General features: G+C 38.8%; 1 protein-coding gene and 1 long non-coding RNA gene across 3 annotated transcripts in view; one reads left to right on the top strand and one right to left on the bottom strand.

Annotated features, from left to right (window-relative positions):
- Positions 1 to 27776, bottom strand: part of EDA2R (ectodysplasin A2 receptor) — an 85172-nt gene that overhangs the window by 9811 nt on the left and 47585 nt on the right. For both annotated transcript variants that reach the window (XM_040265775.1, XM_040265776.1), the window contains exon 3: positions 273 to 451. In XM_040265775.1, the coding sequence (XP_040121709.1) occupies positions 273 to 451 (179 nt within the window). The remainder of the gene's footprint in view (positions 1 to 272; positions 452 to 27776) is intronic.
- Positions 6771 to 27776, top strand: part of LOC120882046 — a 1026567-nt gene continuing 1005561 nt past the window's right edge. The window contains exon 1 of the long non-coding RNA XR_005725409.1: positions 6771 to 6821. This is a non-coding gene — a long non-coding RNA (uncharacterized LOC120882046). The remainder of the gene's footprint in view (positions 6822 to 27776) is intronic.

Here is a 27776-nt window from a genome sequence, read left to right as displayed (position 1 = left end):
ACAGTGAGATTTACCTTGAAACTTGGGTCTGAGCAAAGTATGCCAACATGATAAAAAAAAAAAGCTGTTTACAACTCATCTATAACTGACTGTGTGCTAGGCACTTTATAGAAGGATCTTGAGAAGATACTGTTTTGCCCTCATGGGAGCTTAACCTCATCATTATATGGACAGTTAGAATACTTCAACTAAGCTCTGAGAGGTAAGGGTCAGTGAGACCTCCAAGGGCTAGAGAAGGACCAGAAGAGCTTGACCTCATACAGAAGGCTCACCTGGGCAGACAGTTCCCACAGATGGCATTAGAGGTAGCTGTACAATTGGCCTTCTGGATACGATTGATAACAGCACAGGTGATGCAAGTCTGACATCTATGGTGTCCCCAGCTGCTTTTGTATCTGCGGGGAGGGCAGGCTGTGCAGTATGCATCTCCACCCTCTCCATAACCACAATCCTGTAGAGAAATGTGAGTTACTAACATTACAGAAATTTTGAGAGAGGATTAACTATGGGACTAGTGGACACTGCATAGGGCAATATTTTACAGACTGCAAGTTGCAACCCATTACTGAATCATGACATCAATTTAAAAGATTTCAACCAGTATTGAAAGCTTAAATAAGAGAAAATAAAATAATGACACCAAATATATCAGAGTAAAGATCATGTATTACGGCTAGGTATTTATATCAGTCATCATAAGCTAGGTCAGTTCAGTACAGTTCACTTGCTCAGTCATGTCCGACTCTTTGCGACCCCATGAACTGCAGCATGCCAGGTCTCCCTGTCCATCACCAACTCCTTGAGTTTACTCAAACTCATGTCCATTGAGTCTGTGGTGTCGTCCAACCATCTCATCCTCTGTAGTTCCCTTCTCCTCCCGCCTTCAATCTTTCCCAGCATCAGGGTCTTTTCCAGTGAGTCAGCTCTTCACATCAGGTGGCCAAATTATTGGAATTTCAGCTTCAGCATCAGTCCTTCCAATGAATATTCAGGACTGATTTCCTTTAGGATGGACTGGTTGGATCTCCTTGCAGTCCAAGGGACTCTCAAGAGTCTTCTTCAACACCACAGTTCAAAAGCATCAATTCTTCTGCACTCAGCTTTTTTTATAGTCCAACTCTCACATTTATACATGACTACTGGAAAAACCATAGCTTTGACTAGACGAACCTTTGTTGGCAAGGTAATGTCTGCTTTTTAATATGCTATCTAGGTTGGTCAAAACTTTTCTTCCAAGGAGTAAGAGTATTTTAATATCATGGCTGCAATCACCATCTGCAGTGATTTTGGAGCCTGAAAAGATAAAGTCTGTCACTGTTTCCACTGTTTCCCCATCTATTTCCCATGAAGTGATGGGACCAGATGCCATGATCTTAGTTTTCTGAATGTTGAGCTTTAAGCCAACTTTTTCACTCTCCTCTTTCACTTTCATCAAGAGGCTCTTTAGTTCTTCGCTTTCTGCCATAAGGGTGGCATCATTTGCATATCAGAGGTTATTGATATTTCTCCCAGCAATTGTGATTCCAGCTCATGCTTCATCCAGCCAGCGTTTCTCATGATGTACTCTGCATATCAGTTACAGAGTGAAGTAAGTCAGAAAGAAAAACACCCATACAGTATGCTAACACATATGGAATTTAGAAAGATGATAACAATGACCCTATATGTGAGACAGCAAAAGAGACACAGAAGTATAGAAGAGTCTTTTGGACTCTGTGGGAGAAGGCGAGCGTGGGATGATTTGAGAAAATAGCATTGAAACATGTATATTATCATATGTGAAACAGACTGCCAGTCCAGGTTCGATACATGAGACAGGGTGCTCAGGGCTGGTGCACTGGGATGACCCTGAGGGATGGGATGGGGAGGGAGGTGGGCGGGATGTTCAGGATGTGGAACACATGTACACCCATGGCTGATTCATGTCAATGTGTGGCAAAACCCACCACAATATTGTAAAATAATTAGCCTCCAATTAAAATAAATAAATTTTAAAAAAGAACATTCTCAAACACAATACACAAAAAATAAACTCAAAATGGATTAAGGACTTAATTATAAGACTGCATGCTAGAAAACTCATAGAGGAAAACATAAAGAGAACACTCTATGATATAAATTACAGAAATATCTTTTTGGATTCACCTCCAGAGTAATGAAAATAGAAATAAATATAAACAAATAGGACCTAATTAAACTTAAAAGGTTTTTAATGGCAGTAGAAACAATAAACAAATCAAAAAGGTAACCCATGGAATGAGATAAAATATTTCCAAACAATGCAACTGACAAAGGATTAATCTCCAAAATATACAAACAGCTCAATATATATTAAAAAAGGCAAAGAATCTTATCCAAAAAATGGGGAGATTATCTAAATAGATCTTTCTTCAAAGAGGAATAGTGGATGGCCAAAAAACACATGAAAAGGTGCCCAACATCACTTATTATTGGGCTTCCCAGGTGGCGCCAGCCATAAAGAATCTACCTGTCAATGTAGGAGACACAGGAAATGCAGGTTCAAACCCTGAGTCAAGTAGATCCCCTGGAGAAGGGAATGGCAACCCACTCCAGTGTTTTTGCCTGGAAAATCCTGTGGATAGAGGAGCCTGGTTGGCAACAGTCCATGGTGTGTCACAAAGAGCTGGACATGACTGAGTGACTGAGCATTTTTGGAATTAATAATAACTAATTATTAGAGAAATACAAATCAGAGCTGCAATGCACTATCACCTTACACTGGTCAGAATGACCATCTTCAAAAAATCTATAGACAATGAATGCTGGAGAGGACGTGGAGAGAAGGGAATCCTCTTGCACTGTTGATGGAAATGTAAATTGATAAAGCTACTATAGAGAACAGTATGGAGGTTCTTTAGAAAATTAAAAATATAGTTACCAGAAGATCCAGCAATGCCACTCCTGGGCATATATATGGCAAAAACCATACTTCAGAAAGATACTTGAACTCAAATGTTCATTGAACACTATTTACAATAGTCAAGGCATGGAAATAACCTAAATGTCCATCTACAGTGAAAGGTTAAAGAGATGTACATTTGCATAATGGAGTATTATTTCATCATAAAAATTGAAATAGTGCCCTTTGCCACAACACGAATGGAACTATAGATTATCATGCTAAGTGAAGTAAGTCAGAAAAAAACAAATACTATATCATTCATATGTGGAATCTAAAAAATGATACAAATAAACTTATTCAAGAAAAGAAAGGGACTCACAGACTTAGAAAATAAACTTATAGTTAACAAATGAAACGTTGAGTGGAGGGATAAATTAGGAGGTTGGTTTTAACAGATACACATTAGTATATATAAAATAGATAATCAACAAGGATCTACTGTATAGCACAGAGAACTCATCTTAGTATTCTCTAATAACCTATATGGGAAAAGGATTTGAAAAATAATATATTATGTATACATGTATAACGAAATCACTTTTCTGTATATCTGAAACTAACACAACATTGTAAAACAAGTATACATGTAAAATAAATATTAATAACAAAAAATAAATTTGGGTATATTATTATTAACTACAAGCTTACAGAAATTAAATAAAATTAGCAAAGAATATTTGAACAATTATATACCAACATATTAGATAATCTAGATGAAGGGGGTAAGTTCCTAGAAATCCACAAATTACCTAAGCTGAATCAATAAGAAATAGATAATGTCAACAGAGTCATAACAAGGAAAGAGCGTGAATCAGTAACCATAAATCTCTCAATGTAGAAAAATCCAGGAACAGATAGCTTCTCTACTGACTCTAACACACATTAAAAGAATTACTCCTAATCTTTTTAAAAATTTACCCCAAAATTAAATGAAATTTAATACCTAACTCATGTTATGAGGCCAGCAATAACCTGATAAAATACCAGATAAAAACACACCACAAGAAAAGAAAATTATACACCAATATTCATCATGTATATTCACTTAAAAATTTCAAAAAATATAAGCATAATGAATCCTATGGCATATTAAAAGGATTACACCCAAAGAGAAGTTTATCATAAGCATGCATTGATGATAAGAAAATCAGTGTTAACATCATTCACTAATAGAATAAAGAGGAAAAAAAAGACATGATCATCTCAATTGCTAAATTAAACTAGAAATAAAAGGGAACTTCCCCAATATGGTAAAAAACATACATGAAAAATCCAAAGTTTATATAAAACTCAATGGTAAAATACTGACACCTTCCCCCTATGACAACCCAAAAGAATGGCCACTTTTACTACTAGAAGTCAGCATCTTAATAGAAGTTCTAGCCAAAGTTATTATAGAAGAAAAATATATAAAATGGATACAAATTGGAAATAAAGAAGTCCCTGGACCACTAGGGACTCCCCAGAGGTCCAGTGGTTAAGACTCTGCACTTACAATGTAGGGGGTGAAGGTTCGATCCCTGACTGGGGAATTAAGATCCCATGTGCTGTGCAGCATGGCCAAGAAAAAAAAAAGTATAACTATATTTGTAGATCACAAGATCCTATGTGTAGAAAAATCCAATTATTCCACACAAATACCTACTAGTAAATTTTATAGGCTAAATTATGTACTGTGCTATGCTTATTCACTTAGTCATGTCCAACTCTTTGTGACCCCATGTACTGTAGCCTGCCAGTCTCCTCTGTTCATGGAATTCTCCAGGCAAGAATACTAGAGTGGATAGCTGTTCCCTTCTCCAGGGGATCTTCCCAACCCAGGAATCGAACCCAGGTCTCCTGCATTGCAGGTGGATTCTCTATCAGTTGAGCCACCAGGGAAGCCCAAGAATACTGGAGTGGGTAGCCTATCCCTTCTCCAGTGGATCTTCCCAACCAAGGAATCGAACTAGGGTCTCCTGCATTGCAGGTGGATTCTTCACCAGCTGAGCTAGCAGAGAAGACCACAGAATTACCTCTCACCCCCCAAATCATATGTTGAAGCCATAACTCTTGTACCTCAGAATGTGACTGTATTTCCAAGCTGGAACATTTACAGAGATAATTCAATTAAAATGGGATGGTAGGGTGTATCCTAATGCAATATGACTAATATCCTTACAAGAAGAGATTTTGGGGGGCAGTCCCAAGATGGAGGAGGAATATGATAGGAGGTTCACTTTCTCCTCCCAAAACACAACAAAAGATCATCTGCATGTGGAGCAACTCCCACAGAACAACTTCTGAACACTGGCGAAGGACACCGAATGCCCAGAAATGCAAACCAATCTCCTCAGAATGAGGATAAAGGTGAAAAGAGAGACAAAGGGTTTTGGGACAAGGACTCTCCTTGGGGAGGGAGTCATGAAGGAGAAGAAGTTCACACACAATAGGAAACCTTCTCAAAGGCAGGGTCAGTGGGAGCTTAGGAAACTCAGAGGGAAGACCGAGAAAATTTCACCACAGAAATAGTACTGAGAAGAGGCTTACATGCTTGCATCCACAGACAGCAAGTGGGATCTGGGTGCAGAGGCATGGGCTGTGTCATTGGTTCTCAGGGAAAGGACCTGGGTTGAATGCTGTGAGGACACTCTGAGGGGGCTAATGTGACATAGCACAGACAGAATGGGGAAAACGTGGGATTGCCAGAGAAACAAAGGACCATTCCCATGGGACAGCTCTAACGCCTCATTTTAATTCCTGGTGTGCTCGTACAATCAGAATATCAAAGTAGGGTGAGCTTGCTGCCATTTACAGCCCAGGAAGCAGAGAGGCAGGTGTGCATCAGCCAGAGGCAAAAGGCAAAGGGCCGCTGCAATCTCAGCCCCAGAGACCACATCTGCTGCCAAGCTGAGAGCAGCCAGCCAAGCTACTACCCATGTCTTCCTGGGATCCTGGACAGCTCAGATCTACTGGGAGTGTCACAGCTTGAGACCAGCTCCTCTGAGGTGACTCATGGTACACCTGGGACTGTGACCTCACAAAGCACCTGGGAACCCAAATGGATTGGAGGTGCACACCCATCATGAGCTGTGGCAATCCCTGTGTGGTCCATCCACTCATACACGCCAGCAATATCCCTCCCTCTCCACAGCACAACTGAGCAACTGAGCCCGAATAAGTGGCCACTCTTGCCCCCTCGTGTCAGGGTGGAGATCAGACACTGAAGAGAGACTTGCAAGCAGAGGCAGCCAGCGAGAGCAAAGAAAGAAGGAGGAACCACTGGGAAATGGCAGGTGCAACAGATTAAAATCCTGTAGGCCTTCCTAGATCTATCAGAAGGCCTTCTGAGTGAGCAACTCAGCTGGAGCAGGAAAAGAGAACATTCATTTCAGTACCACCAGATACATACTTTCCACCTCCTATAAATTTTTTATTATAATTATTATTTTAATTTTTAATTTTATTATTTTAAAATTTTAATTCTTTTTCCTTTTCCCTCATTTTCCCCCTTTCTTTGCCCCCCTTTTTAATTTTTTCCCTCGTACTGTCCTATGTTTCTTTATTACTCCTTTAACTTTCATTTTTACTCTACTTTTATCTTTCTAAAAAAAACTTATTTTAAAATAAATTCTTTAAAAATGTGATTGATTTTGTTTTTTTATATTGTACTTTTGACAGTCTAATTTTTATTCTAGGTTTCTAATTTTTGCATTTTGATCTTTTGTTATTAATTTTGTATCTTAAAATTCTAACTTTTTAGTATTCATTTTCACTTAGGGATTTGATTGTTGGCTTGATTGCTCTCTTCCCTTTTCACCCTCCCTTTTTCTCCTCTTTGTCACCTCTTTCCCCCTTCTCCCTCTTCTCTTCTCTATATAACTCTGTGAATCTCCTAGGATGTTCCTGGCTGTGGAGAGTTGTTTCAGCATTAAGCTATGGGTTTTGTCTTCAGTTCTATGTGGACTGAGAAGGGAAAACCTGAAGCAAGAGGCTCAACTCCAGAACTTTGGGCCATCATAGAAATCCTGACCCCAGGGAACATTAATAGATGAGAGTCCTCCCAAAAGCCTCTATACATCTACTGAAACCAAGCACCATCCAAGAGCCAAAGTTCCAGTGCAAGACTCCCCATGCTTATCCTTCAGCAAAGCAGGAAAATAACCCTGAACATTAACAGACAGGCTGCCCAAAGCCATGCCAAACCCAGAGACACCCTGAAACTCACTACTGGACACTGTACTGGCCTTCAGAGAGATGAGATCCAGCTCCACCCACCAGAACACAGACAGAAGTTACTCCACCCAAGAAACCATCACAAGGCACTAGTTTAACCCAACCCAGAGGGAGCAGACTCCACAATTAAGAGGAACTACAACCTTCCAGTCTGCAGAAAGGAGACCCCAAACACAGAAAACTAAACAAAATGAAGAGATAGAGAAATATCCAGCAGGCGAAGGAACAGGATAAAAACCTACCAAACCAAACAAAAGAGGAGGAGATAGTCTACCTAAAAAAGAATTCAAAGATAATTCAAAATTTTGAAAACAAAAGGGAGATACAGATAACTAGACTAGAGACACTGATTGAGAAGGTGCAAGAAATGTTTAACAAGGACCTAGAAGAATTAAAGAACAGCCAGTCAACAATAAAAAACACAATGACTGAGATTAAGAACACTCTAGAGGAAACCAAAAGTAGAATAACTGGTGGAAGAATGGATAAGTGAGCTAAAAGCAGATGGTGGGAATAAATGAAGCAGAGTAGAATAAAGAAAAAAGAATAAAAGGAAATGAGGACAGCCTCAGAGAGGCTAACAGAGGTGACAATGTTAGGCACCCCAACTTTTGAATCATAGGTGTCCTAGAAGAAGAAGACAAAAGGAAAGTGTAAGAGAAAATACTTGAGAGATAATAGTCAAAAACTTCCCTAAAATGGGGAAGGGAATAGCCACCCAACTCCAAGAAGCTCAGAGAGTCCCATACAGGATTATCCCAAGGAGAAACACACCAAGATACATATTAATCAAACTAACAAAAATTAACCACAAAGAGCAAATATTAAACACAGCAAGGAAAAAGCAACAAATAACATACAGGGTGATCCCCAAAAGGCTAAGAGCTGAACTTTCAACAGAAACTCTGCCGGCCAGAAGGAAATGGCAGGATATACTTAAAGTGATGAAAGGGAAAAACCTACAAGCAAGATTACTCTATCCAGCAAGGGTCTCATTCAGATGTGAAGGAGAAATAAAAAACTTTACAGATAAGCAAAAACAAAGATGGTTCAGCACCTCAAAGCTGGCTCTTCAACAAATGCTAAAGGGAAACACAGACAAGGTCAATAAAAGGGAATCCAAAACAATGAAGTAAATGGTAATGAGATCATACTTCTCACTAATTACATTAAATGTAAATAGGTTAAGTGCTCCAAACAAAAGACACAAATTGGCTGAATAGATATAAAAATAAGACCCTATATATGCTGTCTACAAGAGACTCACTTCAAACTTAGGGGCACATACAGACTGAAAGTGAGGGGATGGAAAATAGTATTTCATGCAAACAGAGATGAAAAGAAAGTGGGAGTAGCAACGCTCATATCAAATAAAATAGACTTTAAAATAGAGACTCTTATGAGAGACAATGAAGGGCACTACATAATGCAGGGACCATTCCAAGAAGAAGACATAACAATTATTATTATATATGCACCCAACATAGTAGAATCAAAATACATAAGGTAAATGCTAAGAACTATTAAAGGGGAGTTCATGTTTTAGTATCATATCTTTTTGCCTTTTCATACTGTTCATGGGATTCTCAAGGAAAGAATACTGAAGTGGTTTGCCATTCCCTTCTTCAGTGGACCACCTTTTGTCTGAACTCTCCACCATGACCCGTCCATCCTGGGTGGCCCTACATGGCATGGCTCATATCTTCATTGAGTTAGACAAGGCTGTGATCCATGTGATCAGTTTGGTTAGTTTCCTGTGATTGTGGTTTTCATTCTGTCTCCCCTCTGATGGATGAGGATAAGAGGTTTGTGGAAGCTTCCTGATGGGAGGGACTGGCTGTGGGGAGAACTGGGTCTTGCTCTAGTGGGCAAGGCTATGCTCAGTAAATATTTAATACAATTTTCTGCTGATGGGTGGGGCTGTGTTCCCTCCCTGTAGTTTGGCTGTAAGGCCAAACTATGGTAGGGGTAATGGTGACCTCCTCCAAAAGACTTATGCCAGTTTGATGCAAACAGTTGACCCATTGGAAAAGACCCTGATGATGGGAAAGATAGAAGGCAGAAGGGGGAGAGGACGACAGAGGACCAGATGGTTGGATGGCATCACTGACTCAATAGACATGAGTTTGAGCAAGCTCTGGGAGATGGTGAAGGACAGGCAAGCCTGGGGTGCTGCAGTCCATGGGGTTACAAAGAGTCAGGCACAACTGAGTGACTGAACAACAACAAAAATAAAGGGGAAATTGACACTAACACAATAATGGGGGGGGGCTTTAATACTCCAGTCACACAATGAACATATCATCCAGACAGAACGTTAATAAGAAAACACAAGCTTTAAATGATACATTGGAACAGTTGGATATAATTGATATCTATAGGGCATTTCACACAAAAACAATGGATTTCACCTTTTTATCTCAAGTGCACATGGAATATTCTCTAGGACCAATCATATCCTGGGCCACAAATCAAGTCTTGGTAAGTTTTTAAAAAACTGAAATCTTTTCAAACATCTTTTCTGATCACAATGCTATAAGATTAGATATCAACAGTAAAAAAATAACAAACACATGGAATTGTGTTCATTATTCAGAAAAACCACCCTTCTGAATAACCAACAGATCAGTGAAGAAATCAAAAAGGAAATCAATATCTGCATAGAAACAAATGAAAATGAAAAAAAAAAAAAAAACACAAGTCAAACCTATGGGATCAGTAAAAGCAGTGCCAAGAGGCAAGTTTACAGTAATACAGTCTACCTCAAGAAACAAGAAAAACTTCAAATAAATAACCTGACATTATACATAAAGCAACTAGAAAGAGAAGAAAAGAAAAAAAAATCCACTACAGTTTAGTAGAAGGAAAGAAATCATAAAGATCAGAGCAGAAATAAATGAAAAGGAAATGAAGGAAAATATAGCAAAAATCAATAAAAGAAAAATCGGTTCTTTGAGAAGATAAAATAGAAAAAACATTAGGCTAACTCATCAATAAAGAAGGGAGAAGACTAAAATCAATAAAATTACGAATGAAAAAGAAATTACAACAGCAACACAGAAACAGAATCATTAGAAACTACTATGAGCAATGATATGCCAACAAAATGGACAACTTGGAAGAAATGGAAAATCCTTAGTAAAGTATAACCTTTCAAAACTGAACCAGGAAGAAATAGAAAATATGAACCAATCAATCACAAGCATGGAAATTGAAACTATGATAATAAGTTTATAAACAAAAGCCCAGGACTACATGGCTTCACAGGAGAGTTCTACCAAAAATTTAGAGAAGAGCTATCCTGCTCAAACTTTTCCAGAAAATTACAGAGAAAGGAAAACTCAAAAAATCATTTTACAAAGCCACCATCACCTTCATACCAAAACCCAACAAAGATACCACAAAAAGAGAAAATTACAGGCCAATATTACTGATAAACACAGATGCAAAAATCATCAACCAAATCCCAGCAAACAGAAACCAACAACATATTAAAAACTTCAAGCATCATGATCAAGTGGGCTTTATCCCAGGGATGAAAGAATTCTTCAAGATATGCAAATCAATCAATGTGATATACTATACTAAAAAACTGAAAGATAAAAGCCATACAATTGTTTCAATAGATGCAGAGAAAATCTTTGACAAAATTCAAAGCCCATTCATGATAAAAAATGCTCTCAAGAAAGTAGGCCCTGAAAGAACAAACTCAATATAATAAAAGCCATGTATGCAAACCCACAGCAAACATTATCCTCAATGTTAAAAATTTGAAAGCATTTCCTCTAAAATCAAGAAAAAGACAAGGGTGTTTTCTCTCATCATTACTATTCACCATAGTTTTGGAAGTCCTAGCCATAGCAATCAGAGTAGAAAAAGAAATAAAAATAATTCAGATTGGAAAAGAGGTAAAACTCTCACTGTTTCCAGGTGACATGATTCTTTATGTAGAAAACCCTAAAGATGTCACCAGAAAATCACTAGAGGTAACCAATGAGTATACTGAATCACAGGGTATAAAATTAATACCAAGAAATCCTCTGCATTCCTATACACTAATAATGAAAAATCAGAAAGAGAAATTAAGAATCTCATTCACCACTGCAACAAAAAGAATAAAATACTTACAAATAAATTTAGCTAAAGAGAGAAAAGACCTGTATACAGAAAACTACAAAATGCTGATGAATGAAATAAAAGATGAGACAAACAGAAGGAGAAATATATCATGTTCTTGCATTGGAAGAATCAATATAGTGAAAATGACTATATTACCCAAAGCAATCTATAAATTGAATGCAATCCCTATCAAACTACCAATGGTACTGTTTCCAGAACTAGAACAAATCACTTCACAATTTGTATGGAAAAACAAAAGATTTTGAATAACCAAAGCAATCTTGAGAAAGAATGGAAATGGATGAATCTATCTTCCTGAATTCAGACTATAGTACAAAGCAACAGTCATCAAGAGAGTATGGTACTGCCACAGAAACAAAAATATAGATCAATGGAACAATATAGAAAGCCCAGATATAAATCCAAACACCTATTGAAAATGTATCTTTGACCAAGGAGGAAAAAATATGCAAGAGAGTAAAGACAGTCTCTTCAACAAGTGGTGCTGGGAAAACTGGTCAATTATATATAAAAGAATGAAACTACAACACTTTCTAACACCATACACAAAAATAAACTCAAAATGGATTAAATACCTAAGTGTAAGACCAGAAACCATAAAACTCTTGGAGGAAAATATAGGCAGAGCACACTATCGACATAAATCACAGTAAGATTTCCTATGACCCACCTCCCAAAGTTATAGAATTAAAACCAAAAAGAAACAGATAGAACTTAATTAAACTTAAAATCTTTCGCACAACGAAGGAAAGTATAAGCATGTAAAAAGACAACGCTCAGAATGGGAGAAAACTATAACAAATGAAACAGCTCACAAAGAATTAATCTCCAAAAAATAAAAGCAGCTCATGCAGCTCAATGCCAGAAAAACAGACAACCCAATCAAAAAGTAGCTGAAGACCTAAACAGACATTTCTCCAAAGAAGACATTCAGCTCAGTCGCTCAGTCATGTCCAACTCTTTGCGACCCCATGAACTGCAGCACGCCAGGCCTCCCTGTCCATCACCAACTCCCAGAGTTCACCCACCCAAACCCATGTCCATCGAGTCAGTGATGCCATCCAGCCATCTCATTCTCTGTCGTTCCCTTCTCCTCTTGCCCTCAATCTTTCCCAACATCAGGGTCTTTTCCAATGAATCAGCTCTTTGCTTAAGGTGGTCAAAGAATTGGAGTTTCAGCTTCAACATCAGTCCTTCCAATGAACACCCAGGACTGATCTCCTTTAGGATGGACTGGTTGGATCTCCTTGCAGTCCAAGGGACTCTCAAGAGTCTTCTCCAACACCATAGTTCAAAAGCATCAGTTCTTCCATGGTCAGCTTTCTTTATGTCCAACTCTCACATCCATACATGACTACTGGAAAAACCACAGCCTTGACTAGACGGACCTTTGTTGGCAAAGTAATGTCTCTGCTTTTGAATATGCTGTCTAGGTTGGTCATAACTTTCCTTCCAAGGAGTAAGCGTCTTTTAATTTTATGGCTGCAATCACCATTTGCAGTGATTTTGGAGCCCCCCAAAATAAAATCAGCCACTGTTTCCACTGTTTCCCCATCTATTTACCATTAAGTGATGGGACCAGATGCTATTTTCTTAGTTTTCTGAATGTTGAGCTTTAAGCCAACTTTTTCACTCTCCTCTTTCACTTTCATCAAGGTGCTTTTTAGTTCTTCTTCACTTTCTGCCACAAGGGCGGTGTCATCTGCATATCTGAGGTTATTGATATTTCTCCCAGCTATCTTGATTCCAGCTTGTGCTTCTTCCAGCCCAGGGTTTCTCATGATGTACTCTGCATATAAGTTAAATAAGCAGGGTGACAATATACAACCTTGGCTTACTCCTTTTCCTATTTGGAACCAGTCTGTTGTTCTATGTCCAGTTCTAACTGTTGCTTCCTGGCCTGCATATAGGTTTCTCAAGAGGCAGGTCAGGTGGTCTGGTATTCCCATCTCTCTCAGAATTTTCCACAGTTTATTGTGATCCACACAGTCAAAGGCTTTGGCATAGACAATAAAGCAGAAATAGATGTTTTTCTGGAACTCTCTTGCTTTTTCCATGATCCAGTGGAGGTTGGCAATTTGATCTCTGGTTCCTCTGCCTTTTCTAAAACCAGCTTGACTATCAGGAAGTTCACGATTCATGTGTTGCTCAAGCCTGGCTTGGAGAATTTTGAGCATTATTTTACTAATGTGTGAGAGATGAGTGCAATTGTGTGGTAGTTTGATCATTCTTTGGCATTGCCTTTCTTTGGGATTGGAATGAAAACTGACCTTTTCCAGTCCTGTGGCCACTGCTGAATTTTCCAAATTTGCTGGCATATTGCATGCAGCACTTTCACAGCGTATTCTTTCAGGATTTGAAATAGCTCAACTGGTATTGCATCACCTCCACTAGCTTTGTTCATATTGATGCTTTCTAAGGTCCACTTGACTTCACATTCCATGATGTCTGGCTCTAAGTGAGTGATCACACCATCATGATGCAGATGGCTAATAAACACATGCTCAGCATCACTCATATTATAGAAATTCAAATCTAAACTACAATGAGTTATCATCTCACACTGGTCAACATGGTCATTGTCAAAATGTCTACAAACAGTAAATGCTAAAGAGGGTGTGGAGAGAAGGGAATCCTCTTATACTATTCATGTGAATTCAAACTGATGCAAGTAGTATGGAAAACAATATGGAGATTCCTTAAAAAAAATAGGAATAAAACTATCATATAACTCAGTAATACCACTATTGGGCATTGAAAAAGACACATGTACCCAGTATTCATTACAGCACTGTTGGCAATTGCTAGGACTTAGAAACAACCTAGATTTCCATCTATAGATAAATGGATAAGGAAGTTTTAGTATATATACATGATGGTATATTACTCAGCTATAAAAACGAATGAATCTGAGTCAGTTCTAATGAGGTGGAGAAACCTAGAGCCTATTATAGAATGAAGTAAGTCAGAAAGAGAAAGACAAATACCATATATTAACACATATATATGAAATCTAGAAAGATGGTATCAATGATCCTATGTATAGGGCAACAAAGGAGACACAGACATAAAGAACATATTTTGAACTCAGTGTGGAGAGGAAGGGTGGGACAGCTTGAGATATTAGCATTGAAATGTATACATTCAGTTCAGTTCAGTTCAGTTGCTCAGTCGTGTCCGACTCTTTGTGACCCCATGAATCGCAGCACGCCAGGCCTTCCTGTCCATCACCAACTCCCGGAGTTCACTCAGACTCACGTCCATTGAGTCAGTGATGCCATCCAGCCATCTCATCCTCTGTCGTCCCCTTCTCCTCCTGCCCCCAATCCCTCCCAGCATCAGAGTCTTTTCCAATGAGTCAACTCTTTGCATGAGGTGGTCAAAGTACTGGAGTTTCAGCTTTAGCATCAGTCCTTCCAAAGAAATCCCAGGGCTGATCTCCTTCAGAATGGACTGGTTGGATCTCCTTGCAGTCCAAGGGACTCTCAAGAGTCTTCTCCAACACCACAGTTCAAAAGCATCAATTCTTTGGCGCTCAGCCTTCTTCACAGTCCAACTCTCACATCCACACCTGACCACTGGAAAAACCATAGCCTTGACTAGATGGACCTTTGTTGGCAAAGTAATGTCTCTGCTTTTGAATATGCTATCTAGGTTGGTCATAACTTTTCTTCCAAGGAGTAAGCGTCTTTTAATTTTATGGCTGCAGTCACCATCTGCAGTGATTTTGGAGCCCAGAAAAATAAAGTCTGACACTGTTTCCACTGTTTCCCCATCTATTTCCCATGAAGTGATGGGACCGAATGCCATGATCTTCGTTTTCTGAATATTGAGATTTTAGCCAACTTTTTCACTCTCCTCTTTCACTTTCATCAAGAGGCTCTTTAGTTCCTCTTCACTTTCTGCCATAAGGGTGGTGTCATCTGCATCACCACATGTAAAATAGATAACCAGTGAGAGTTTGATTTATGAAGCAGGGCACTGAAAACAGGTGCTTTGTGACAACCTGGAGGAATACGGTGGGGAGTGATGTGGGAGGGGATTCAGAAAAGAGGGGACACATGTATGCTTATGGCCGATTTATACTGATGTATGGAAAAACTGTCACAATATTGTAAAGTAATTATCCTCCAAATAAACAGATAAATTAATTAGAAATAAGAAAGAGATTAGGGCATAGAGAAAGGGGGAAACCAGATTCTCACACATACATGCATAGAGGGGAAATCGTGAAAACAAAGAGCAAGAAGAGAGATGTAAGCAAGGAGGGCCTCAGAATGAACAAAAGCTAGTCCACACTTTGATTTCAGCATTCTAACCTCAAGAACTATGAGAAGTAAAACTTCACTGCACAGACACAGACACACACACACACACATAATCAGTTCAGTTCAGTTCAGTCACTCAGTCATGTCTGACTCTTTGTGACCTCATGAACCGCAGCATGCCAGGCCTCCCTGTCCATCACCAGCTCCTGGAGTTTGCCCAAATTCATATCCATTGAGAAGGTTGATGCCATCCAACCATCTCCAGAAGTGGGTGTTGTTTTTGCTTTGGCTCCATCCCTTCATTCTTTCTGGAGTTATTTCTCCACTGATCCCCAGTAGCATATTGGGCACCTACTGACCTGGGGAGTTTATCTTTCAGTGTCCTATCTTTTTGCTTTTTCATACTGTTCATGGGGTTCTCAAGGCAAGGATACTGAAGTGGTTTGCCATTCCCTTCTCCAGTGGATCACATTCTGTCAGACCTCTCCACCATGATCTGGCCATCTTGGGTGGCCCCACATGGCATGGCTTAGTTTCACTGAGTTATACATATATACACACACACACACACATATTTATAACAACTGTTGATGTTGTTCAGTCACTAAGTCTTGTCTGACTCTGCGACCTCATGGACTGCAGCACACCAGACTTCCTTGTCCTTCACCATCTCCTGGAGTTTGCTCAAACTCATGTTCATTTAGTTGGTGATGCCCTCCAACCATCGCATCTTCTGTAACCCACTTCTCCTGCCCTCAATCATTCCCAGCGTCAGGGTCTTTTCCAGTGAATCAGCTCTTTGCATTAGGTGGCCAAAGTATTAGAGCTTCAGATTCAACATCAGTCCTTTCAATGAATATTCAGGGTTGATTTCCTTTCTGATTGACTGGTTTGATCTCCTTGCAGTCCAAGAGACTCTCAAGAGTCTTCTCAAGCAGCACAATTCAAAAGTGCTCAGCCTTCTTTAAGGCTCAACTACATGACAACTGGAAAAATGATTTTTGTTTGCAAATGGACCTTTGTCAGCAAAGTGATGTCTCTGCATTTTTGCTGTCTAGGTTTGTTATAGCTTTTCTTCCAAGTATCAAGCAACTTTCAGTTTCATGGCTGCAGTCACAATCTGCAGTGATTTTGGAACTCAAGAAAATGTCTCTCACTGTTTCCATGTTTTTCCCATCTATTAGCCTTGAAATGATGGGACCAGATGCCATCTTTAGTTGGCATCTTAGTTTTTTGAATGTTGAATTTTAAGCCAAATTTTTCACTCTCCTCATTTAACTTCATCAAGAGACTCTTTAGTTTCTCCTCACTTTCTGTCATTGCCTGCATATCTGAAGTTATTGATATTTCTCCTGGCAGTCTTGATTCCAGCTTGTGATTCATTAAACCCAGCATTTCCCATGATGTACTCTGCATAAAATTTAAATAAGCAGAGTGAAAATATACAGCTTTGACATACTCTTTTCACAATTTTCAACGAGTTCATTGTTCCATGTATGGTTGTAACTGTTGCTTCTTGTCCTGCATACAGGTTTCTCAGGAGGCAGGTAAGGTCCTCTGGTATTCCCAACTCTTTAATTGTTCTCCACAGTTTTTTTGTGATACACACGGACAAAGGATTTAGAATAGTCAGTGAAACAGAAGTAGATGTTTTTCTGGACTTCTCTTGAAGTTTCTATGATCCACGATTGTTGGTAATTTGATTTCAGGTTCCTCTGCCTTTTCTAAGTACAGCTTGTACATCTTGAAGTTCTCAGTTCATGTACCATTGAAGCCTAGCTTGAAGAATTTTGAGCATTACCTTGCTATTATGTGAAATTCAGACAATGGTACAGTAGTTTGTACAGTCTTAGGCATTGCCTTTCCTTGGGATTGGAATGAAAACTGACCTTTTCCAGTCCTGTGTTCACTGCTGAGTTTTCCATGTTTGTTGGCAGATTGAGTGCAGAACTTTAATAGTATTATCTTTTAAGATTTCAAATGGCTTAGCTAGAATTCCATTATCCACACTAGCTTTGATTTTAGTAATACTTCCTAAAGTCCACTTGACTTCCCACTGTAGGATCTGTCTCTAGGTGAGTTATCATGCCATTGTGGTTACCTGGGTCACTAAGGCCTTTTTTTGTGTAGTTCTTCTGTATATTTTTGCCACCTCTTCTTAATCTCTTCTGCTTCTGTTAGGTCCTCGCCATTTTTGTCCTTACTTTGCCTATCTTTGCATGAAATTTCACCTTGGTATCTCTAATTTTCTTACCTCTAGTCTTTGCCATTCTATTGTTTTCCTCTATTTCTTTGCATTATTCATTTAACAAATTATATATACATAGATTCTAGACACATATTTAGTTATAGTTCTATAGTTATAGTAGCCCTAGCAAATTAATACATATATGAACTCAGAAAAGTAGCAGTATGTAACATAAACACACAAAAATGTGGTGTATTTCAATACCCCACAAGAAACAATCCAAAGAGGAAATTAAAAATTAGTTACACTTCATGATATCTAAATACATAAAATATCTAGAAGTAAATTTAACTGAAGAGAGGAGTGTCCAAAATGGCACGATAGGAATATTCTGAGCTAATCCTCTGCCATCAGCATACAATTGCAATTATTTACAAAGGAACTATTGAAAACAAAGCTTGAAAGATTAGAAAAAAAAAGATCTTCCATAGCTCAAGGTAAAGAAAGAACTACACCAAAAATGTAGGAGGGACGAAAGTATGATATATTCAAGACCTACATCCCAATGTGGGTGATCCATAAGTGGAGGAAAACTACAACTGCAGAAGTTCTCCCCTAAGGAGGAAGGGGGAAGAGACCCACATTAGGGTCTACAGTCCAGAAGTCCTGAACTGGAAACACAAGTCCTCAGGACATTTGGCCATTTGGGTTTACTTACAGGAGAGCCAGAAGGTTATGGGAAACAGAGACTCCATTCTTATTTTTTTTTAATTTTATTTTAAAATTTATTTGGCTGCACAGGTCTTAGTTTTGTCATGGAAAATCCTCTAGGTACACCATGTGAACTCTTAGTTGTGGTATGCTGGGTCTAGTTCTCTGACCAGGGATCAAACCCCAGGACCCTTGTTTTGGGAGTGTGGAATCTTAGCCACTTGAACACCAGGGAAGTCTCATAGAGACTCCATTCTTAAAGGATGCAGAAACTGGAGAGCAATTGTACCAAACAAAATTTTACACACTCCAGGACCCAGATCAGAAGCAGTAATCATATAGGATGTTGGGTCAGACCCACCTGTTGGTCTTGGATTGCCTCCTGGAGAGACAAGATACAACAGGAGACAGCTCACCCTGGGGACATAGATACTTATTGCAGCGATTTTTTTTTTTTTTTGTGAGCTGGTTCTACCATGAAGATGCTGGTGCTGGTAATTGCCATTTTGGAATCACCTTTCTAGTTTATTAGTGCAGAGACCCAGCCCTGCCTGGGTCAGCAACACCTACAGCCAAACAACTAGTCACCAGGCAGGGATGAAGAGCCACTGATGAGGAGGCAGGCTGCCTTAAGATACCTTGAGCCTACAGTCAACCAGGAATACAACTCAGTCCACCAGAAGGCCTAAGACTTTGGCCTGCAAAAAACCAGTTCACCAACACTAGACCTGGGAACACAAGGGCCTTGCAGCCACAGATGCTGAAATCTGACTATGTTCACTATTGGACCAGCATTAGCTCTGAGATCAGCTTCACCCACCAGTTGACAGAAACTATCTCCAGGTCCCAGTGAGTCCAATTCTGCTCACCAGTGACCTGAAACACCAACATTGGGATACCCATGGTCCCATGACCCGGTTTTGCCACCAATGATCTGGTACTAGCCCTGAGAAATCCTAGGCCTCAGTCCTACCCTCCAGTGGGCCAATACCAGCTCTGGGATGACCCAACCCTGCAGCCAGAGGCCTCAAAACATGTTTCTGTCTACCAGTATGCCAGCACTAGCCCCAGGACATGGCTTCATCCACGAATGGGTGGAAAACTGCCCAGAGATACCTTGGACCCTAGCCAGGTGACCCATGATGTAGATCCATTCACAAAAAGGCCAGCATCTATTTGGGACACCCTAGACCCAGTACCTAGTTATGTCAGGAAATGACCTAGCCCAGCAGCAGAACAAAAACAGATCTGGGAATACCAACCCTCAGCCACCCAATGCAGAACCTGGCTCCTCCCACCAGAGGGCCAGGACTAGCCCTGGGAAAACATGGGGTTCTGCAGCCAGCTACCTTGTGATCTGGCCCTACCAATCTGTGGCAGATAGCCTCTTCACAAGGAAGGGCCTAGCAACGAGCTTGACTGGGAGTGAGATACAACCTCCAGACCACGCACAGTAGTCAGCCTGCCACTATGGGAGGACCCACACAACTCACATGGGGGATAACCCTATCTCTGATGACCAAAAAGGAGTGCAATGCTGAAGTACATAAGACATTTCCCCCAAAAGGCCACTTATACAATTTAACCAATATACCAAATGCACAGAAATGAAATGATAATTAGGCAAAATTAGACAAAATGAATATATTCCAAATGAAGGAATAAGATAAAACTACAGAAGAAATAGTGAAGTGGAGATAGACAACCTACCTGATAAAGAGTTCAAAGTTATGTTCATAAAGATGCTCAAAGAACTCAGGAGATGATATAAACAGAGCGAAATGTTTAAAGTTTTAAATAAACAATTAGAAACTATAAAGAACAATAAAAGAGCTAGGAAATGAAGTAAGCAAAATGAAACATACAATAAAAGGAGTCAATAGTAGATTATATGACAATGATACAGAGGACCAGATCAGTGACTTGAAAAATAAAGTAGTGGAAATCACTGAAGCGGAACAGAAAAAAGAAAAAAAAATACATAAAAAATGAGGATAGAAGCATAAGTTCAAGATGGCAGATTTGAAGGAAATGGGCTTAACCTTTTCTGCAGAAACACCAAAATCACAACTAACTGCTGAACACTCATTGACAGATAAACATTGGAACCTGCCAAAAAAGACCCTAAAATCAAAGACAAAGAAGAAGCCACAATGAGATGGTAGGAGGGGTGAAACTGATAAGATCAAATTCCATACCTGCTGGAAGTCTGACCCACAGACTAGAGAGCAATTGTATCACAGAGGCCCTCCCACAGGAATGAAAGTCCTGAGCTCATGTCAGGCTTCCCAGTTGGGGTTCTGGCAACGGGAGGTGGAGCTCGCAAAGAATCTGGCTTTAAAGCCAATAGTGTTAGTTCACAGGAAATCAATGGACTGGAGGAAACAGAGACTCCACACTTGGAGGGTGCAACAAGATCCAGTATGCACCAGATCTAAGGGGGAAAAAGCAATGAATTAATAAGAAACTGAAACAGACCTACCTGCTAGTACTGAACAGTCTTCTGTAGAGCCAGGGTGGCTGTGGCTCCCTGTAGAGACAAAGACAGTGGTGGTAGCAGCTCTGGGGAGTACTCATTAACATGAGCCCTCTGAGATGCTGCTATTAACCACACCCAACATCCTGTTGGCTCCAGAACTGGGATGTCTTTGGCCAAATGACCAACAAGGGGGGAAGACAGCCACATCCATCAGCATAAGCTGGTTAAAGGTTTTCTGAGCATGGCCCTGCCCACCAGAGGGACAAAATTCAGCTCCACCTACCAGTAGAGTCCTTCCATCATGAAGCATGCACAAGCCTCTTAGACATCTTCATTCACCAGATGGCAGATAGCAAAAGCAAGAAGAACTACAATCTTGCAGCCTGCAGAACAGAAACTGCAATCACAGAAAGTTAGACAAAATGATATGGCAGAGCAATATGTTCTAGATGAACTAACTAGACAAACCCCAGAAGAACAATGAAGTGAAGTGAAAATAGACAACCTGCCAGAAAAAGAATTTAGAAAAATGTTAGTAAAGATGATCCAAGACCTTGGAAAAAGAATGTAGGCAAGGATTGAGAAGATGCAAGAGATGTTTAAGAAAGACCTAGAAGAAGTAAAGAACAAACAAACAGAAAAGAAAAATACAATAACTGAAATGGAAAGTATACTAGAAGGAATCAATAGCAGAATAACTGAGGCAGAAGGTGGAAATCACTGCCATGGAACAGAATAAAGAAAAAAGAATGAAAAAAAATGAGGTCAGTTTAAGAGATCTCTAGGACAACAGTAAACACACCAACATCCACATTATAAGGGTTTCAGAAGGAGAAGAGAAAAAGAGAAGTGACCCAAGAAAATATTTGAAGAGATAATATTAATACCAGAAAACTTCCCTAACATGGGAAAGGAAATTGTCACCCAAGTCCAGGAAGGGCAGAGAGTCCTAGGAAGGATAAACCCAACAAGGAACATACTGAGACACATAGTTATCAAATTATCAAATTGACAAAAATTAAAGATAAAGAAAAAATATTAAAAGCAACAATGTAAAAAAGGACAAATAACATAATTGGGAACTCTCAGAAGGTTATCAGCTGATTTCTCAGCAAAAACTCTGCAGGCCAGAGGGAGTGGCATGATATATTAAAGTGATGAAAGGAAGAACCTATAACCAAGAATACTCAGCAAGGCTCTCATTCAGAATCAATGGAGAAATAAAAAGGTTTGTTGTTCAGTCACTCAGTTGTGTCCAACTCTTTCAACCCAATGGACTGCAGCACACCAGGCTTCCCTGTCCTTCACCATCTCCTGAAGCTTGCTCAAACTCATGTCCATTGAGTTGGTGATGCCATTCAACCATTTTTCCTCTTGTCCCCTTCTCCTCCTGCCTTCAGTCTTTCATAGCATGAGGGTATTTTCCAATGAGTCAACTTTTTGCATCAGGTGACCAAAGTATTGGAGCTTCAGCCTCAGCATCAGTCCCTCCAATCAATATTCAGGATTGATTTCCTTTAGGATTGACTGATTTGATCTCCTTGCACTCTAAGGGACTCTCAAGAGTCTTGAGACTCAAAAGATTTACAGACAAGCAAAAGCTAAGAGAATTTAGCACCACCAGTCTAGCTTTGCAACCAATGTTAAAGGAACTTCTATGGGTGGAAAAAGGAAAGGACATGTTAAAAACAAGAAAATTACAAATAGAAAAACTCACCAATTAAGAAAAAACATACAATAAATGTAGCAAATCATCTGTACACAAATATGATCTCAAAATCAGCAACTGTGAAGAGAGCGCAAATGCAGGATATTGGAAATGCATTTGAAATCAAAAGACCAGCAACTTAAAACAATCTTTCATATATAGTCTGCTATATCAAAATCTCATGGTAATTGCAAACCAAAAAACTACAGTAGATACATACACAATGAAAGAGGGAAATCGACAGTAACACAGTAAGAGTAGGCCATGTTAACACACAACAGACATATATAGACTTATCATCCAGATAGAAAATCAATAGGATACACTGGCCTTAAATGACACATTGCACCAAATGAATATAATAGATACATATAGAACATTCCATCCAAAATCAGCAGAATATACATTCATTTCCAGTGCACATGGAACATTCTCCAGGGTTGATCGTATGCTAGGCCAGCAAACAAGCCTTGATGCTCATATCAAGCATCCTTTTCAACTATAACTATGAGACTAGAAATCACCTGCAAGGAAAAAAATCCACAAAAACCATAAACACATGGAGGCTAAACAATATGCTACTATAAAACTAATGGGTAGCTGAAGAAATCAGAGGACATAAAAAATACTTGGAGACAAATATAAACAAAAACATGATCCAAAATCTAAAATTTATAGTGATAAAAGCTTGTTTCAGCAAACAAGAAAAATCTCAAGTAAGCAATCTAACAAAACCCAATGTTAGTAGAAAAAAATCATAAAAATCAGAGCAGAAATAAAAAATGTAGAGACTAAAAAATAGACGAGATCAATGAAACTAAGATATAGTTATTTAAAAGATAAATAAAATTGATAAGCCTTTAGCCAGACTCATCAAGAATAAAAGAGAATGGACCCAAATTAAAAAAAAATCAGAAATGAAAAAGGATAAGTTCCAACAGACATAATAGAAATATAAAGACTTATAAGAGACTACTATAAAGAACTATATCTCAGTAAAATGGATGGCTTAGAATGGAAAAATTCTTGGAAATTTACAATTTCCCAAGAATGCATCAGAAAGAAATAGAAAATATGAGCAGATCACTTAACAGTAATGAAATGTAATCAAAAGTAAAAGGGAAAAATCCCAACAATCAAAAGTACATAACCAGAAGCCTTCGCAGGTAAATTCTACCAAACATTTAGAGTTAACACATATCTTTCTTTTTTTTCCATTTTTTTAATTGGAGGGTAATTGCTTTAAAATTTTGTGTTAATTTCTGCTTTACAACAATGTGAATTAACTGCAGAGAAAGGAATGCTGCCAAACTCACCCTGATACAAAAACCTGACAAAGATATCACACACAAAAAGGGAAGTTACAGGTCAACATCACTAATGAACATAGATACAAAAATAAACAACAAAATATTAGCAAGCTGAATCCAATAATACATTCAAGAGATCATACACTATGATAAAGTGGAATTTGTTCCAGGATGCAAAGATTGTTCAATATCCATAAATCAATCAATGTGGTACAACAATGTAATAAATTAAAGAATATAGATCATATGAACATCTCAACAGATGCAGAAAAACCTTTAGACAAATTAAACATCCATTTATGGAAAAAGCTCAGTAAGATGGGTAGAGAGGGATCATATCTCAACACAGTTGAGGTGATATATGATGAGCCCACAGCTAACATCATACTCAATGGTGAAAATGGAAAACTTTTCTACTAAGAGCGGGAACAACACAAGGATGCTCATTCTTTCTCCTTTTGTTCAACATAGTTTTGGAAGTCCTGTACACAGCAATTAGAAAAAAAAAGTATCCAAACTAGGAAGGAGGAAAAAGCAAAAATGTCACTGTATACAAATGACCTGTTAATATACATAGAACAAAAATTGTAAATATGCTACCAAAAAAACACTAGAGCTCATCAAAAAATTCAGTAAAGTGGCAGGATACAAAATTAATATACAGAAATATTTCTTGAAAGCTTTGATTTGTCTGTTAAGGACTTTGACCTTTCTGTTAGTACTTTTTGGGCACTTCAGCCTGACTCTGAAATGAGGCTGTCCCTACTGGAACTGTGCTAGCCTTTGCTCTAATTCCTTTTGAAACTGGACTGTTCCTACTAGAACTGTGTTGTTTAGGACTTTCCCCCTTTTACTCCAGAGAAAAATATCTCTAGGAAATGGGATCCCAATTATATAAATGCTCTGAGTGTGCCCCTTCTTCAGGGATTCTGGCCAGTTTAATGTTTCAAAACTGCAGTTCCTCCTCACATGCCTTTTTAACTAAATGAATCAACTTAATTTAGAATACCAATGGCAATTATGGGGAATTTCTGAACTCCCCAAACATACTTTTCTTAAAACAGAATTGAATAGCCATGGCTCTAAAATTTTCAAAACTGAATAGCACACCTATTATAATTGGTATTTTGCAAGTTCCAAATGTGATCACACAAGTCTAAAATTGCCTCACTGTAAAATACAACTTTTAAAATAACTAAAGTGAACTATTGAAGAAAGACAAAATGGCTCCTGAGGCCTTTCTCCATCTCCATCTTCCATCTCTGGATGTGCACAGCCATGTTAATGTTAAGCTGTGCCTCTAGTGCTATCTTTTTTCCTTTCCTTATGGACTGCCTCTACATTTCAGATTCTCCTTTCTAATTCTTGCATTGAACTTCCCATTTTTCTTAAATCTCTCCCTGCTCCTTCTTCCACTGAACCTTTTAGAACCTGCTTCTTTAAAGTTAAGACCTATATATAGAAAACTATAAAACACTGGTGAAAGAAATCAAAGAGGACACTAATAGATGGAGACATATACCATGTTCATGGATCAGAAGAATCAATATAGTGAAAATGAGTATACTACCCAAAGCAATCTACAGATTCAATGCAATCCTTATCAAGCTACCAGCGGTATTTTTCACAGAGCTAGAACAAATAATTTCAAAATTTGTATGGAAATACAAAAAACCTCGAATAGCCAAAGCAATCTTGAGAAAGAAGAATGGAATTGGAGGAATCAACCTGCCTGACTTCAGGCTCTACTACAAAGCCACAGTCATCAAGAGAGTATGGTACTGGCACAAAGACAGAAATATAGATCAATGGAACAAAATAGAAAGCCCAGAGATAAATCCATGCACCTATGGACATCTTATCTTTGACAAAGGAGGCAAGAATATACAATGGAGTAAAGACAATCTCTTTAACAAGTGATGCTGGGAAAACTGGTCAAACACTTGTAAAAAAATGAAACTAGAACACTTTCTAACAGCATACACAAAAATAAACTCAAAATTGATTAAAGATCTAAACATAAGACCAGAAACTATAAAACTCCTAGAGGAGAACATAGGCAAAACACTCTCTGACATAAATCACAACAGGATCCTCTATGACCCACCTCCCAGAATACTGGAAATAAAAGCAAAAATAAACAAATGGGATCTAGTTAAACTTAAAAGCTTCTGCACAACAAAGGAAACTATAAGCAAGGTGAGAAGACAGCCTTCAGAATGGGAGAAGATAATATCAAATGAAGCAACTGACAAACAACTAATCTCAAAAATATACAAGCAACTCAATTCCAGAAAAATAAACGACCCAATCAAAAAATGGGCCAGAGAACTAAATAGACATTTGTCTAAAGAAGACATACAGATGGCTAACAAACACATGAAAAGATGCTCAACATCACTCATTCTCAGAGAAATGCAAATCAAAACCACAATGAGGTACCATTTCACATGTGTCAGAATGGCTGTGATCCAAAAGTCTGCAAGCAATAAATGCTGGAGAGGGTGTGGAGAAAAGGGAACCCTCTTCCACTGTTGGTGGGAATGCAAACTAGTACAGACACTATGGAGAACAGTGTGGAGATTCCTTAGAAAACTGGAAATAGAACTGCCTTATGACCCAGCAATCCCACTGCTGGGCATATACACAGAGGAAACTAGAATTGAAAGAGACATGTGTACCCCAATGTTCATCGCAACACTGTTTATAATAGCCAGGACATGGAAGCAACCTAGATGTCCATCAGCAGATGAATGGATAAGAAAGCAGTGGTATATATACACAATGGAGTATTACTCAGCCATTAAAAAGAATACACTTGAATCAGTTCTAATGGGGTGGATGAAACTGGAGCCTGTTATACAGAGTGAAGTAAGCCAGAAAGAAAAACACCAATACAGTATACTAACGCATATATATGGAATTTAGAAAGATGGTAATGATAACCCTGTATGCGAGACAGCAAAAGAGACACAGATGTATAGAACAGAATTTTGGACTCTGTGGGAGAGGGAGAGGGTGGGGTGATTTGGGAGAATGGTATTGAAACATGTATAATATCATGTAAGAAATGAATCCCCAGTCTAGGTTTGATGCAGGATACAGGATGCTTGGGGCTGGTGCACTGGGATGACCCTGGGGGATGGTGTAGGGAGGGAGGTGGGAGGGGGGTTCGTGATTGGGACCTCGTGTACACCCGTGGCAGATTCATGTTGATGTATGGAAAAACCAATACAGTATTGTGAAGTAAAGTAAAATAAAAAAAAATAATAAAGTTAAGTCTTCTGAGGATCCAAACAAATTCCCAAGTTCATTTTGTTCCCTGGGCTAAGGACAAATTGTGAGCCATAGTTGAAGAATTTTATAAAGTAACTAAGGACCAGCCACCCAGGTTTGCTGATTAATTGAACATAGTTATTCAAACTTATTAACCTGGGTTTTCAGATATGTATCAGTTAGTCCACATGCTTGTTGGTGAGGGTCAAGTGAAACATAGGATAAACTTGCCCAATGGGAAAATCTTGAAAGAGATTTAGAAAAACAAATGCTAACTTTTGGCAAGAGGCTGAAACACTTGCTCGAGAACTCCAGTGGGCAATTACAGTAGCTTTCCCTAAGCCTATTGATTGAAACAAAATTCAGGCTTGCACACAAAATCTAGTGTACCTATTAATGACTATTATAAGTTGTGTGTGTGTTAGTTGCTCATTTATGTCTGACTCTTTGTGACCTCATGGACTATATCCTGCCAGGGTCCTCCGCCCATGAAATTCTCCAGGCAAGAATACTGGAGTGGAGAAGATTCCCTTCTCCAGGGGATCTTCCCAATCCAGG

The sequence above is a fragment of the Oryx dammah genome, unplaced genomic scaffold (assembly GCF_014754425.2).
Source record: "Oryx dammah isolate SB20612 unplaced genomic scaffold, SCBI_Odam_1.1 HiC_scaffold_23, whole genome shotgun sequence".
Lineage (NCBI taxonomy): Eukaryota > Metazoa > Chordata > Mammalia > Artiodactyla > Bovidae > Oryx > Oryx dammah.
Note: the sequence above shows the minus strand (reverse complement) of the source record. Positions and strands in the feature narration are given on the sequence as shown.